Source organism: Corvus hawaiiensis, chromosome 23 (assembly GCF_020740725.1).
Source record: "Corvus hawaiiensis isolate bCorHaw1 chromosome 23, bCorHaw1.pri.cur, whole genome shotgun sequence".
NCBI lineage: Eukaryota > Metazoa > Chordata > Aves > Passeriformes > Corvidae > Corvus > Corvus hawaiiensis.
Genome location: NC_063235.1, coordinates 7,216,171 through 7,232,551, shown reverse-complemented (window position 1 = coordinate 7,232,551; position 16,381 = coordinate 7,216,171). Strand labels below are relative to the sequence as shown.

The following is a 16,381-nucleotide window of genomic DNA, read 5'->3' as shown; positions in this document are numbered from 1 at the left end:
ACCTACACTTTGTTTTCTAGACCTATTCAGACACTTGGTCTGGAACCACCTCATCAAAGCAGCTTTTAAAGCCAGCCAGAGCCAGGTGCCAGCCGTGCCTGTCCTCTGCCCCAGCCCACTCCCACCCTCCAGTGCCCACGGATGTGGTTGCCCACCTGTACTGAGCTCCCTTCTCTCCCCTCCCCGCTCTCAGGCTGGGTTTTTCTCAGCTTAGGAAGTGGCTTTGTTTCCATGGTGGTAGCTCTGCTCTCTCCTGTGTTACTCAGGCACTCAGGGCAGGGGCACAGGAGCTCCCTGGCATTATCCTGCCTTTCCCTGGGCTCAGTGATCACAGGCAAGAAATATCCCATAATCCCTTAAACAACGCATTTCTGTGTTTCAGATCATCTCCCAGCTTAAACAAGCCACTTTGCACTTCTGGTTCCATCTGGAGGCTTAGTCCCTGCAGACAGCTGCTGTGAGGAACAGCTTCCCACCTCCAGCCAAGGTCAGCTCCTCCTGCCAGTTCAGGTCTCCAGGGAGAGAGTCCACAGCAGGGAGAGACCCAAAAATGGACCCATTAGGAAGAAATCCTTCCCTGTGAGGGTGGGGAGGCCCTGGCACAGGGTGCCCAGAGCAGCTGGGGCTGCCCCTGGATCCCTGGCAGTGTCCAAGGCCAGGTTGGACATTGGGGCTTGGAGCAGCCTGGGACAGTGGGAGGTGGCCGGGGCAGGGGGTGGAACTGGATGGGCTTTAAGGTCCCTTCCAGCCCAAACCATCCTGTGATCCTCCTACCACAGAAACACTGTGCGAAGCCATTTGGCATCCTGCTGACACAAGGGAGGATTTTCCCCCATGGACTCATCCACTAACTCGGAATTCAACTCTCAGGACTCCGGTGGCCGGCTCCTACAGCCTGGCTGGCAGCACACACAAGTCTCCAGCACAAAAGCACCTGTGTGCCACTGAGATCAGCTTCTTCCAATGGCTCCACAACAAACTATCCCAGAAGGCAGAGAAAGAAAAGCAAACCAGAGTGCCCTGAACATCCATGGGAAGCATCAGCCAGTGGCAGGAAGGGAAGCAGAGGGAGGTGGCAGCAGGAGGTGGCAGTGGGAGGTGGCAGCGGTACTGACCGGGCTGGCGAGCGGGCTGGGGGCCGGCAGCTGCAGGCTCCAGGGCTTGGCTCGGTGCTTCCTCTGCAGCCAGAGCGTCAGGAACGCCCACACACGAGGAAGTTTAGGGTCCCTCTCCATTCTCCCATCCCGATCAACATTGTCAGGCCCCAGGAACCGCGGCCTCCCCGGTCCCGGGGCTCGGAGGGCTCCGGGCGCTGCCAGAGCAGGAGCTGCAGGTGACTGAGCTGGTGGCAGATGCGCAGTGGGGACAAGGCTCGGTCACACAGAGGGAGGTTCACGCTCCCCCTCCCCAGCAGCAGCACTTGTGGTTGGGGCTTTTTTTTTTTTTCAGGTTTGCTTTTAAAAAAAGAATAACAACCTCGCAGCTCCTCGCTGGCGTTTGGGTTCCCTGGCTCAGGCAAGACACCGACAGAAAACACACACCGTCTCCTTAAAGTGATTTCCATCTAATGCTACCTGAAGTTCACGTCAGGCTGGGAGCTTTGGGGTATTTCCACAACAGGGGAAATTGTGAGAAGCCACTTTCCTCTCTAAAACAGAAGAGAAAAACTCACGAGAACCCACCCAGAAGTGTGATGACACCTTGGAGAGCCGCACGTCTCTGCTCTCCCACTGGCAGAGGGATGAGGGGTCACCCACGATGGGATTCCTCTGGGAAAGTTAGGATTTGCATTCAGTCCTTCACTTGCCTTATGCTGCACAGGAGTCCTTGCTGTGGACTCTGGAGTTATTTATCTGAGAGCCACCCTGGAAGGTCTAGGCAAGGTGCTTTCAAGGGCATTTCTGGGTTCTGAACCCACCATGGCTCAGATTATTGGCAGGACACAGCAGAGGTATTTAGAGGGCTTGTTTTGCCTCCTTCCCCCTCCAAGCCTGTTCCTCTTTGACGTTTCCCTCAGGACAGACATGTTTCCGGGGGTCCTGCAAGACCCCAGAGGGTGCAGGTAAGAAAGAACCCCCTTGAAATGAGTGAAAAGACACCCACACAAAAGGAAATTGCCCTATGTCAGCACCAATCTCTGAATTTCTCCCAAGAGTGCAGAGGAGGGAACCAGAGAGACAAATTATGACTGTCTTGTCCCCTCTGCCCCCACCACGTGCTCTTTGAGAACTGATAACGAAAGAAACAAATGACTGAACACCAGAGAGGCAGCTGGGCCCAGCTCCACCTCGGTGCCCATGAGCTCCAGGGGCTGGGGGCAGGTGCCTGGGCCTGGAAAAGCACCTGCAGCAGAGCCTGGTTCACACTGACACCTCCTGCGCTCTGACACAGCCTAGGGAAGGAGAAACCCCGTCCACCATGTGCTGCCCAAGATAAGCACCCATCCCACAGCAGCTCCACGTTCTCAGTGTGGGGGAGCAGCGAACTCCCTGCGCGTGGGCCCGGCAGGAGCTGATAAATCTCGTCCCGACCCAGAGAATTTTTCATGTTGTGTTACCAGTGTGGGAGAGGAGCCTCAGAAAGGCAATAAAATCTCCCCTGTACGTCCACGCAACCAGAAGTGCCCGCCCTGGCTTGCTGACAAGATCAGAAAGCCACAGGAGACACAAATGACAGCACGGAAAGGGGGCTGGTGTGGGGAGGAAGGAGGAGGAGGATGAAATCAAGTCCAGGATGTCATGTGAGCAAGTGAGCAATAGCTGCTCTCAGCAGCAGCAGTTCCACAGAGCTGAGAGGGGCTGGCAGGGGCGGGAGGCAGGAAAGGGTTTGGTTTTCAGAGAGGTCCCTGCGAGCCCTGCTCACGCCCTCGTGTGTGGGACAAAATGCAAATGAAATGGATGAGTCTCCTCGAGGTGCCCACTGCAGCTCTCCTACCTTGTCTGCCGAGTCCACGAGGTCTTTCTCTACCCAACTGATGTCGGATTTTGCCTGTGGGACAATAAACAAGCGTCAGCACAGAGGGGCTGTGATTCTCTGCTGAAGTTTTCCCAAAGAACTTGTTCAGCAAGACCAGGTGAGCTGTTCACAACCACTGGGGGTGTCCCACCAGCCATCGCTCCTCAGGATGTGATTCGCAGCCAGGCGGTGGCTCCAGGACAGCAGTTGGAGCCAGGTCCCAGCAAACAAATTTATACTGATTGGATGTGATAAACTCTGACCAGTGGTGGGGAAGGACACGGTGCCGGCACATGGTTACACGTGTTCCCCAAGAATCAGAGCACCAAGGAGACAGAATTAATTTCTGGCAGGTCTACACCAGATTTTACTCTCAGTTACACCTGGACAAACTCCAAAAGCCTCTGTCCTGGGTCTGCAGGGAAGTTTGGCACCCCCATGGCAAAGACTGGGCTTCTCCCACCCAGGCACTGAGCCTTTCTAAAGCAACCAGGAGGAACAAACTCAAAGAGCAAAGCTCCCCACAGACCTCGAGGGTAGGGCAGGGCCAGCCCAGCTGCTCTGACACGTCCCCAGCAGCAGCAGAAATGTCAAGTTTATGCTGCCTCTGGGGCAAGATGTGAGTCTGAACCCCAGACGCAGAAGCATTTAAGGGGAGCTCAGAAAAGAACAGTTTCCCCGCTAAGAAATGGCTCCTTCTCCCTCTGAAACTCACACTTAAGTGTGAGTAAGTTTTTGCAAGGTCAGTCCCCAAGCCTGGTGTACTTTATGAACACACACAAATTTGCCACCACATCTAGGTACTCCTTCCCCTGGTTTTTGGATAACAAGACAAGTTTGAATAGAAAAATCATCCTCCAAAACACTCCAATCAGATTTGAAACATTTCCTCTGAGAGAGAGAAGTCTTTGCCTGTGGATGAGACAAAATGGGACTGAAGGGAGGGAAGGGAGACTGAGCTGTGGCTTCTCTGTGTCTGTTCAGGCAGTGTCCCAGCAGGATGGAGCCCACGGCGCTGGGTGGGCACAGGGTGACCTGGAGGTGGGACAGGAGCTACGAAGAGGGAGAAGAGAAGGAAAAGCAAGCCCTGAGGGAAGGGAGGAGCTGTGTGAGAACAGTGAGATTAGAGCTAGGAATTAACTGATTTTCAGCTCCAGAAGGACTGAATCAGATCGGAGGGACCCCTGCAGTCACCTCTGCCCCTTCCTCCTCTGCACTGCTGTGTCCTTGCAGGGGGAGCAGCCGGGATCCCTGTGGGATTGGGAGAGGGTGACTGTCCCGCTGCCCCAGGAGCAGCAGGGTGACAGATCTGCCAAAGCCGCAGCTGAACCCCTTCCCGAGCGAAAAGTGATCACTGCACCCTCAGCAGACCCCGCCCCGGGGATCCCTCCCACCCACAGGGAAAGCAGCTCCATCCTGGCTCCTCCAGACCAGGCACCAGCCCCTGCCTGGGATGGGGTGGAAGGATTGGATTCCCACAAGCACGGATCTCTGCAGGTCCAGCACTCCCTGCTCCTGGGGGTCCCAGCACCTGCCATCACCCACAGCCTCTGAAGAGGCATATCCCACAGATTCCTGCACTGCTGGGAAATGATATTGGCTTCTCCTGGAAAATAAAAGCCCAGGAGGTCGCTCCAGTCAGAGGAAGAGACGAGTCCTGAACCTCCCCGCGCCGCCTTCGCAGGGCACAGGCGGCTGAGTCACCCAGAGCAGGGGCTGGGGACACACGAACGGGGGTTTTCCCAAATTCAAAATACAAGTCCTGTTTTCTACTTTCCCCTTTTTTTGAGGGAGGATTTTACAAGCCAGAAGCCAAGAGACAGGTTTGTTTTTGCTCGCGTTTTGTCACTTTGCCGGTTGAGACCGTCACATCTAAATGCAAGAAAAAAAAAACCACCCTGCAAAATCTCAAAACAGATTCTGCTCTTGGCATTTTGCTTCCTATTCATCAACAACTAACCAGAAGCTGTTTTAATTTCTGTTGCTTCAACACATGCTCTGGTCCCAAAACACTCCCAAAATCTGGCAGCACCTAGGAAAGACACTTCTTAGAAAGCAGTCATACCCTCCAAAATGCCTTTTCCAAAAGAGTGCTTAATTAAACCTGGGTAAGGTCTGCTCTCTAGGATCAGGAATTCCCTGATTTCTTGTGTCCTGCAGGAGAGCAGGCAGAGCAGGTATTTTATCAGACACTTGCCTCCTGGATCCTTGGCTTGCTGCGGAAGATGAGCCTCAGCATCTCCAAAGCTTTGGGCCGTTATCCTCCCATCCCTTCCCAGCTGGTTCCTGAGCTCAGAGCCCGGAGCAGCGCCCGGAGCGGCGCGAGAGCCCCGGTGCCGTGGTTGTGTCACTGGGATGTATTTTGGGAGTTTTGCTGAAAGGAAACGGCGGTTTCGTATGGGGAAATGGCTTTGTGTGGCCATGGCCGCACAATGCTGCAGCCAAACGAGAGCACTGGGCGGCTTTACGGGTGCTTAAGCATGGAAAGAGCCATCAGCAAATCTCAGCTGGCTTTTCAGGAGGATCAGTTCAATCCCCGTGTCACACACAAGAAAACAGGCACAGAAAGAACAATTTTAGGCACTGCACGAGGCAGCAACGAGCAACTGAGAGGCTCGGTAGTTTTCTTCCTCAAAATTTCTCTGCCCCTGCTCTGAGCGGCACAAACGCTGATCCAGCAGGGATGCTCTCCCTGTAGGATCAGTGGAATTGCAGCTCTCCAGGGAAAGGGCCAGGAGGCAGCAGCAGCTTCTGGATCAGCCCAGGAGCAACACAGACCTGCTGGAGGAGGCCATGAAGATGTTCCAGGGACTGGAGCCCCTCTGTTCTGGAGCCAAGCTGGGAGAGCTGGGGGGGTTCATCCAGAGAAGAGAAGGCTCCAGGGAGACCTCAGAGCCCTTTCCAGGGCCTAAAGGGGCTGCAGGAGAGCTCGGGACAGAGTTTTTAGCAGGGCCTGCTGTGACAGGACAAGGAGTGATGGGTGTTTTATGCTAAAAGAGGGGAGATTTAGATTAGATATAGGGAAGAAGTCTTTTACAATGAGGGTGGTAAAACCCCTGGCTGAAAGCAGCTGGTCTCCTGAGGGAACTGGGAGTGCACATGTGGCTCCCCATTTTCCTTGCACCTCAGACCCCTCCTTCCCTGAGTGCCAGCCTTGGGAAGGAATGTGGGAGCTTCACACTCCTGAACTTCTGCACGAAGTTCTTTTACATGACCTACTCTGGAGCAACAACCTCCCCGTGGAGCAGCAGCTCCCGCTCTGGAGGGAGCCTGGGATCAGTGGGAAGCAGGAGGTGCTGCAGCTCTGCAGAGGAAGCGAAGCTGAAGTTTGGGAGAGCAAAGGCTGCTCTGTCTGAAACTTTTTTTTCAAGTGGTGGTTCTCAAAAAGGGGAACAAACAAAGCAAAGAAACCTCCCCAGTCAGTGCCTGCCCTCCTGCAAAGGCCTTTTTTGGGCAGGGCTGGCCCTTGGCCTCATTTGCAATGAAAGAATTGGCCGGAACCTTGTACTTTTGACTGCACTTCTGTGGTAGATCCTCTTCAGTCTCCTGGGAGCCCCCAGCCTGAGAAATCCTGTGGGACACTGAGGAGAGACACTGCCCAGGCTGGGGAAGGGAAGGGTTCAGCTTGGGGTGCCTGTACCTGAACAGAGCACGGGCTGGATCTGTTCAGGTGATGGCACAGGGAGAAGGAAGCAGGGCCTTGGGGTGAGGCATTCTGACCCGGGAGGAAGTGCAGTCCCCAGCAGGGACATGGGGACACGGTCGGAGCAGGTTAAAACTCACTTTGTTGCCACCCCCCAACTTCCAGGAAAGTGATGCCTGATGCCAGCTGCCCCCACAGGAAAACTGCCCTTGGAGTGACACCTCTGGAGGGCTGAAGCTGCTGTGGGACCTCCTGGGAGCTGAGAGTGTCACCAGGTACCTGAGCTGCTCACACAGAGCTGTCACCACGTCAGCACCGCCACGGGGCGGGGACAGCCACAGCCAGGTCAGCTGAAAACAAGTCCAGCCAAGCAGAACATTTTGTGAGATCACGCCGGTTTCATTCAATTGCCAAAAATAATTATAGAAAAAAAAAATTTGAAACCTCAAGCAGAGTAAAAACCCTCCCTGCCCAAGAGGAGCCTCCGTCCTGCTCTCCTGCACAAGTTCCAACGGGTTTGCTCCCAATCCACGCACCCTGGGCCATCCAGCTGCCCTCCCTCCCAGGCATGAAACCTTGTGGGCCCTGCTTGGCCTGCTCCAGCATCATCCCAAACATCACGATCCAGGATGCCTGCAGGGCTGCCTGCTCAGAGCAGGGTCTGGCCACCAGTTTATTGCATTTTATGAGAGTTACTTTTGCTTGATGCACGCATGGCCACAGCTGGAAAAGGCCTGGGAGAAAAAGCATGAGACCTCTCACTTGAGCTCCTCAGCCACTTCCAGCCACACTCAGAGCAGGAAAAGCTGCAGAATTCAGTCCTGGGGGTTTTATAAAAGCAGGCAGCAGACGGAGGGAAGAGGTGAGCCCTTGCCCCTGTGAGACATCAGAGAATCAGCAACAGCTTTTGCAGAAGGCAGAAACAGGACAATATAAATCCTTGGGGCCACTGACTCTCTTGAAAGAAGAGGGAGATTCTTGGAGCAATCCAAGAGGATCTGCAGGGAGAGAGAGGCTTCTTTGGCCCTTTAACTCACACTGAACAAAGGCTTTTGCTGACAGACAAAAGCCTCGGGGACACTGGGGCCCGAGGAGGAAGGGACACCGCGGGGTGGCTTTGAAGGTGGAAGTCCTGGACAAAGTCACAGCTACAAACACAGCCCGGAAACACCGGGGACCTCGGGAACTGGAACTTCCCAAGGAGTGGATAAGGACGGGGGCGGATTCCTGGCAGGAGGTTTGCAGGAAGGGATTACTGAGAGGGAACAGGGCTGCACATTTCACCCCACACCATCTCCAAGGACTGTTAGTGGTCTCCTGAAAAGCAAAACCAACCAAAAATGGGGGAGGGAGGAGAAACCCAGGGGACACAGTCAGGCCTCTGCCCAGAGAGGGGTAACGTGGTGTCCAGAAATCCTCAAATCATCAAAGCCTTGTGCCCAAACCCTTACACAGCCAAGGCAGCTGGACAAGTGAATGACCAGCTCCATCCTAGCATGGAAAACATCAGGAGCCTCCCCACACATGGCTTAAACAAAAGCCTGACTCCTGGAAGCACTCTGCCATCCTCCTGGGGGCAATTCCTCCCCACTCACAGAGGCAGCCAAACTGTATAAAATTAACCTGGTGGCTCCTGGGGAGGAGTTTGCTGCTCCTCCAGTGATCCTGGCGCCCCACGACGGGGGTTACAGGCAAATCCCTAAAAAGGGAGCACTGCCACAGGACAGGCAGCGTCACCCTGGCACCCCTCGAGCACATTCCAGCAGGTGGCACTCGGAGCATCTTCAACGTCCAAAATGTGTTTCTCATCTGAAACGGGACGGGGGGAGCCCCAAGCCCATTTCATAAACACCCACGTCATAAACACCCCTCTGGGAAGATCCAGCACCCCTGAAATGGAGGGATCTTGGAAATTATTAAGGGATGAGGGGTTTTCTCAAGCAAAGCCTGAGGCTGAGGGAGGGAGAAGGCAGTTGGTGGCTCACACAGCTGAGCCCCTGTCCTTGTGCTTCACAACATCCTTTTCGATCTGCTCAGTTTTTAACCAACTCGTTTCACAGAGAAACCAAAATATCTGCTTTATATCAGAGAGCTCAGGTTGCTTTTGAGATGGAGAGAGCAGAGAGACTCCAGAACAGGCACCCCTCTCACTCCCCAGGCTCCACCCCACTCCTGGCTCTATCCAGGGCTATGTTGGCAGCAGATCCCAAAAGTTTCTTAAAAAAATAAATTAATGAATACAATTTCTCCACCCTTTCCAGGCACCACAAGCTGCAACTGGCCAGGATCAGCTGACAGTGAGCTGTTTGGGCTAAAGATACAAGCTCAGGCAAAAGATGTTCCCAAACCCCAAACGGAGATTTCCCGATGGCTCCAGTGCTGCTGCAGTTCCAGAGCTGTGAGAGCAGCACAGGGAGCCAGCAGGACTTTGCACCCAATGAAGGGAGGCACTGGAGACGAAAACGCCTTTAACAGCCAGGAGATAAGGAATTACTCAGTTCTGCAGCTTCTGCAGAGCAAATCAGCCTCCAGTGCAAAAGAGCAAAGGATGCAGCCTCCCCTTCCTGCAGCCCTACACACACCTCCCAGCAAGGAGAAAAGGTGTGCTCCCAGCAAATTCCAATCAGCTCGAGCTTTGATGGTGTAAAACCAGAAGACCCCGTCCCAGGCTGTTCCAAATGCAGAATCTCACTCTGAGGAACCAGCAGTAAAGCACCACCTTCCACCAGGGCACGGGGCACTTCTGCCACTTTCAGTAGGAAAGGTAAAAACTCTTCCTAGCCGAATTATAAAATACAACACTGATTTCACAACAAGAACCAAGACTTGTTTGCTGCCCTTGGAGTTATCGTGGGATGTAGAAACTATTCTGTATCGCAGGAATGCTGGAATTCCACACTCCTCCCACAGCACACAGGCTGCCAGTGGCTCTCCCCTTGCAAGGCACACAGAAAGCGGTCTCAGGACCTGGAAAAGCCTTTGCTTGGTACCTGCTGGGGTTGGTCCATGCAGGCTGGGAGAATCCAGCTCCCTCCCACCCTTTGGGAAGGTCACATGTGCGGGACACGCTGCAAGAAAAGGGATTGTCACATTTTGGGGGTGGCTGTGAACTGCAAAAAAAACCCCTGTCCAAAACACACCCCCCGAGCTGTGCGTTACCAACACCCCGGTGAGAGCACACAGGATGAGTGTCTGCTGGAGCAAAGCTCTATTTTATCATTTAACGTTTATAAAAACCACGGGTGCAGCCAGCAGACACCCCCTCCATGGCTCAGCTGCTCCGTGTGCCAGGACAGGACCATAACACGGAGATCATATCCATCCCCTTCCCAAACATCACAGCACGGGGATTACAGCCACTCTCAGCACTGGGAATACCATGTTTTGTCCTGTTCCCCTCAGATGCTATTTTAAGGAGTTTTTTTCTCCTCACTCTGTCTCTGTGGAGACCCCAGAGGTCCCCTCCTGGACCCCCAAAGATGACCACTGATCCCACTGCTGATGTTCTCTGCCCAGTGCTGGTGCAGAGCCATCATGTCCCCCTCTGACACCAGTCACAGCACATTCCCAATCCACATCCAGGCCAGCCCGGGCTGTCCAGTGAAATCCACCTCTCTGACAGCGAGGGGATCAATTCAGCCACATCTCAGGAGCACAGAGTGTCCTCAGCCTGCTCGGTATTCCCAGAGCAGCTCTGCCCAGACCGAGGCTTCAAGTACAAATAGGGATAAATGCCCTCCTTCTCCGTGTCCAAAGGGATGACGTTTCCCAGCTGTGCTCTCCAGGACTGGCAAGGGAGAGACCTGGATTTCACGCTGCAGTTGGGAAACCCTTCCTGCCTCAGAGCCGCAATGAGAGCAGCAGGAGTTGTTGCAATGCCTCGGCTCCCACTGCTCGCAGGCTGCCCCAGGCACACAGTGAGGGGTTTTCCTAAGGGAGAAGGAAAAGGGCTCCAGGCAAGGCAGGAATTCTTAGATAGCTGTGAGTACCCTCCCTGGATGGCCCCAGCCCCATGGCAGCCCTGGCAGGCAGCACAGTGCAACCAGAGGGAAAACAGCTTTTGCAGCTTCACCTGGAGCTATGGAAGGAATTTACTGCTCATGTCCAGTCCAGGCTTCACTTCCAAATAAAGCTGAGACGGGTGAAGCTGCAGGAGCCTGTGTGTGCAGGGAGAATCCCAATCAGCATCTTGGCCAGCCAGGGGGCCAGCGACGCCCAGCAAACCCAGCCAAGGGCACTCCAAACTCCCAGTTTCTGGGGCAGATGACCCAATGACCCAAACCCACTCTGACCCCTTCAAAAATCAAATGTGAATGAGTTCTTTGGGGTCCTCTCCGCTGTCTGTGGTGAGGTCCCCTGCAAGTACAACACACAGTAACAGCTTTGCAGGGCTTTTTTTTCCTTCAATAAAAGAGGCTTTCTGGAGACAGAACATGAGGCAGCTTCTACGAACTCACCAGGGGGATGGAAATGGCAGAGGAGAAACCGGAGTGGTTTGGATGGGTCAGGGACCATGTGGGAGGGCTGCTGGAGCAAACACTGCCGCATTCCCCATGTGCAAGTCCTGTAAACTGACCCCTCTTCAATTATTCATTAGAGTCTGCAGCTCATGAGAGACTCTGCTCCTCAAAGAGGCATTTATTTGTGTTTAAGAGCTCAGAAGCTGCTGTTTGCCATAGCCCAGCCCTGCCAAGGACAGAGAGCAAAGGCTCTGCCAGGAACAGACTAGGCAGCTGTCAGGCACTGCTGGAGCAACAAACCCACTCGATTCCTTCAGCTGACAAGACAGAGCAGCCAGTTTGAACTCAGAGCTTTACCAGTGACAGGCTGGAAAAGCCAAATGTTAAAAGAGTGGCCACAGCTGCTGCCCAGTCCCTGCAGCGTCAGGGACATTTCCTGGCAGCACCACGCCACACTGGAGATGTTCTGCCCCCATCACATCCTGCTCAGCCATAGGGGCCTGTCTGGCCAGAGCACTCCTGGCTGGGAGCCACAGGAGTGGGGCAGTGGGCTGAGAAGGGATTTGCTGAGGTACCTGCCTCTTCCCACAGCTCCACAGCTTTCCAGTTCCTGGAGGAACCAGCAGCAGCTGTGCAAACACACACCGAGCAGAGCACTCACTTGTTTGTTTTGAAACCCTTCACGTTAAGAGGCTGTGATTAGTGGTGTCCAGCATTGACCGGGACAACTCTTGAACCACAGAGGGGACTGGCACAGGTAGATGGCCACAAACCTGCTTCCTCCAACTCATCCCAAAGAATTCCAGCTCAGAGCTGTGACTGCAGCTGTAGCTGGTTGTCTGTAGAGTGTTATGGTGGGTCTTTCACCCAGAGCAACCCTCGCTGGTGTTAATGCTGGTGGTGCAGGTATTTCACTGGCCAGAGGTGTCTGTGCCTAGGATTCCTTCCTGCCCTTGCAAGATACTGCAGGGAAGGACCTTTCTGCAAGCTTTACCTGGTCGGGATAAACCAAGAGGAGCCACACAGATCTGGGGAGCAGCCGCATCCCTCCCTCTCCTGCACAGCCACAGCCAGGCTCAGCCTGGGGCACCTCCTGCCTGGTGTCTGTGGCAGAGCACAGCCCTCGCTCCAGTCTCAAAGGTCCCTTTTATGGTGCAGAGCTGGAAGAGTTCAGTTCTTCCCTTCCCCAGTTCTCACTGTGCTCAGTGATTACCACCCCAGAACAAGCCGATCAGCACCCCCAGCCCGCACCAGCGTTCCCCAGAGAGAGTGTGGGCACACTCAGCCCTGCAATTGCACTCCTCTGCTTTTCATGATGAAGTGATTTCACTAATTGGGTGTTGTACTTCCATGTATAATTCCTCATGCTTGGCACCTTCAGGGAGCACAGGCTCACCCCTCAGCCAAGCTGGCTGCAGAACAGGCTGAAAAACACCAGTTATGAGAGGTTCCATTTTTCCACTGAATTCAGTTGCTGTTCCCCAGCTGAACAAGGACCAATTTCACCCGACCTGGTAATTAAAATTTGGAGAACGCAGGAGAGAATGAGGTTCTCTGCCCAGAGCAGCTTTCAACCACCACCACCAAAGAGTATGAGAAAAAAATCCATCCTTGTACCCATCCTGCATGGGACCAGCAGCCTGGCGTCAGGGATGTTGCCATGATTAACCCCGCTTTAAGTTCAAATTCAAAACACAGCCTCATACCATCCACTGTGAAAATTAACTCTTCCCCAGCCCTAACCAGCACGAGGATCTTGATTCCCAACGTAAACACACTGGGGAACGGGGCCTGCAGGAACTTGTGTACTGCAACTGCTCTTGAAAGTGGAAAATACAAGAGGTTGTGAAATGCACCAGCTGTCCTTGGTAGGAAGCTGAGATGGAGCTACAAAAGCAGCAAGGAAGTACCAGAACAGGGCCAGGCTGGCCCAAAATACCCCCTTGCTACCTCTGCAGTGACCATTTCCTCGTGTTTCAGGTGAGATGATGACAGAGGCATCACACTCCATCAATCTCACATCACCAGCTGTGAACTTCCCGACTCTTTGAGGAACTCTTGGATTTCCTCCTTTGCAGAGAGTCTTTGGTTGTGGCCCAGGCACATGGGACTGTACTTTGGCAGCATCCTGCTGACAGGGCCGGGGAGGGACAGGGCTGCTGCGTGGGCGTTGAGCAATCGCCGCTGTCGCCGCTTCAAGTTATTTTTAGCAGAGATCACAGAATGAGCTGCAAAAGGATAGCACAAACCTGGAATAAAGGTGCCTCTTCCCCTTGCAGCTCTCCACACACAGCACAGAAGGGTGTGGGAGGGAGCCTGAGCAACCTTCAACGTGAGAATAGTCACCTCAGATGGTGATGGCCACTCGCTTCTCCTGCTGGAGGTAGAGCCAGAGCCAGGAGCTGCTGCTGACGTCTAACCACAAAAAGAACTGAAACACACAGATATTCTGGGTGCTGCCTGCTCCCCCATCTGCAGCATCTCAGGGCAGAGTTTGCCCTCAAGTTGAAGGTATGTGTTTACAGGAGGGATTTCATTTGTGCTGGTAGCAAACATACCTTGTACAAACTTGGAAAACGCGACCGAGGTTATTTCAGGAGAGTGCAGCAGAGCTTTGGGTGCTCAAAAGTTACCCAACATGGGATTGTCAGACACTGCTCACAGGCATTTTGGCCACGGGGCCTCAGAACAGTGGAAAGCAGGACACCTGCAGCAGCACAGGGCTCTCGTGGCTTTCCTGCTGTGGGATGTTGGAGAACTTGCCCACTGCTCTGCTCCAGCTTGGACTGCACGTCCACGTCCCACAGAGCAGCAAAGGGAACCTCAAGAGCTTTTTGGCCTCTATTTCATGATCTTTCTGTGGGATGGCACCTACAGATGGAATCAGCCAGGGTTTGTCTCAGTGATGTCCTTCAAAGAGAAAAAAATCCTAAATGATTTTTAAAGCAACATCCATCAGCAGCATTTAGGGAAGGGCAGTTTAGCCAAGTGTTTGAAGATGAAAGAGGCAAAGTCTCAAGCCTTAGAAACCCAGCTGGAATCCAACCAGAAGACACAGATTCCTTTTTTCCCCATGCCAGAGATGCAGGCACAGTGAAGAGCTGTAAACCCACTGTTCTCAGGGGAGGGAAGCGCAAGTTTCATTGACCTGAATTCATCTGACCCACGCCAGATTTCTTTGCAGGCTGCTGGGGAAGTGCCAGGCCAGCCCCAGAGTGGGACAGGGAGGCAGAACAGGTAGGAGAGATGCACTGGCACTGCTAGAAATCCTCAAATGTTCCAGGGGAAAAAACTGGCTGAAATGTAGACAACTGGGTTTTATGTTTAAATGTCTTTTACTAAAAATACAACGTAATCAGCTGGAAAAACAACGCAACAAGCCCCCAGAGCCTTTAGCACCGCCGATGATTCAGAGAGAGAAGCTGCCACAGGGCCCTTGCTGAGGGTACAGAGCACGATGAGCTCTTGACAACCCGCTCAGGAAGGTCGCCCAGGGCAAATCCAACGTGTTGTGTCATTCTCCACGGTCAGAGCGTGGATGGATCAGAAAAGGAAATCCTGAAGGGATTATGATTTCACGGTACTGACATGGCTCTCCTGCTCTGCAGTGAGTGCAGGACAGAGGAATGGGCACAATCAGGAAATAGCCACGGTGACAGCATCGTGCTGTCCTGTACCTGCGGAGGGCTCACAGCAGACAAACCAAGTCCTTCAACACCACACTGCTCCTGTGTGGAGCAGGATGAGCTTCAGGTGTCTCAAGAAGGATGAGCAGGTTCTGATCCCTGCCCAGAACACGAGAGACAGCAGCTCAGTTCTTTCTGTCATTCCCAGCTGATGCTAATGGGGATGCAGAGGGCAACTTGGCAGAAGTGGAGCTTCTCCCAGCCCCACCAAGGCAAGAGAATAAACAGATACCAGATGCTCAGCAAGGGCAGCTGTGCCAAAACCATCAAATACTCTTGTACTTCTCATCCCATCTGGCAAGATCACACCACAGAGAAAGGCGTAAACACAGCACCGAAACACCCCAGGGGTTCTCACCCTCGGCTACAGCCTCCAGTCCAGCTCCTGTGTGCTGGACCGAGGTGGCCCTCTGGAAAACCTTCCAGGCATGTTTGGATGGCCAAAGGGACAGGAAGACAGGAGTTTATCTTTCCTCTTCCCCATCTCCAGTCCCTTGCACTCCCACGTGCACTCTCGCAGATTTACAGAGCAGCAGCTTTACAGGGTTTAAAAATAACCGTCCCCATCCCGTTCCCGAGTCAGCTCACACCCCCCACGCTCGCAGGGACGACTTGCAGACGTAACCCCGGGGCATTTTTACCTTGGATGGAGGATTCCCACCTTCTTCTGGAGCTGCCTGCCCGTTCTGCAAAGGAAGAGAACCTGCTGTTAGCACGTGCCAGGCATGGGATTGTTCCTCATGTCCCTCACAAAGGCCGGTGGCTTTGGGAGCCCCTCACATGGGACAAACGGGGCAGGGTGGCACTCTTGGACACGGTACAAGATGGTTGAACATTCCCCCACGCACCGGACTCTTGTCTTTTAAAGCGTTTAAAAGAAAGTCTCTTGCCCAGAGGCTCTTTCCACACTTCCCCCAATGCAACTGGGGCTCCTTATCCACCAAATATTGCTTGTGGGGCAAACGGCGCCAGGGAGGATCCCTGGGGCGGTGGGTGCAGATTCCCCCCCGGGCACCACGTGCTGCAGACGCTGCTCCATCCCACCCCTCCTGCTCCCACTCTGCGCCGGCTGCTCTGGGATTGCTGGCAGCAGCGCCAGAGCGCAGTTAACAACCATTGTGCCGTGACATCGGCTTTAATTGGAGCGTTTATCGGTTATTTATTACCCCATCGCAGCTGATACGCTGCAGGAAATCTGCCCCGCCCGCCTGGCTCCAGGTCCAGCTCCGCACAAAGTCACAGCGGGTGACCCGAAGCACCTGGAGCGGCACCAGCCGCTCACCCCGGGCGCTGAACCGAGGAGGGATCAGGTTCAGCACGGCACCGGCACCGCCTGGGGAAGCCGGGGGAGCAGAACTGGGTGGGATTTCACTGAGACACAGATACTCAGAGCAGGATAAGCACGTACAGGAGGTTTTCTGCAGACTGTGGAGAAAAACAAGGGCAAGAAGACTTTGCTTTGACATCTGTTTGCACTGCAGTCTCAGGCTCCAAAAAATCATGGCATTCCTCCTCCTCCTCCTCTCCTCTGACAGGACAAGGGCAGTTTAGTCCCTTCTTTTCAGATGTTATGGGCCAGGTGAAGAGTTGCAAAGCCAATGGATTCGAGCCTCAGATCCTCAGTGGAATGACCGGGT

At 53.9% G+C, this 16,381-nt stretch overlaps 1 protein-coding gene across 8 annotated transcripts in view; it reads right to left on the bottom strand.

Moving 5' to 3' along the window:
• RPS6KA1 (ribosomal protein S6 kinase A1) overlaps positions 1 to 16,381 on the bottom strand; it is a 35,295-nt gene that overhangs the window by 13,772 nt on the left and 5,142 nt on the right. For 5 of the 8 annotated variants that reach the window (XM_048327053.1, XM_048327051.1, XM_048327055.1 and 2 more), the window contains exons 2-3: positions 15,386 to 15,430; positions 2,935 to 2,988 (exon numbers count right to left, since the gene is read on the bottom strand). In XM_048327053.1, coding sequence (XP_048183010.1) covers positions 2,935 to 2,988; positions 15,386 to 15,430 — 99 coding nt within the window. Of the gene's footprint in view, positions 1 to 1,115; positions 2,864 to 2,934; positions 2,989 to 5,152; positions 5,235 to 15,385; positions 15,431 to 16,381 lie in introns of those variants that run through there. The other 3 variants (XM_048327057.1, XM_048327056.1, XM_048327058.1) reach the window with 3 other exon arrangements.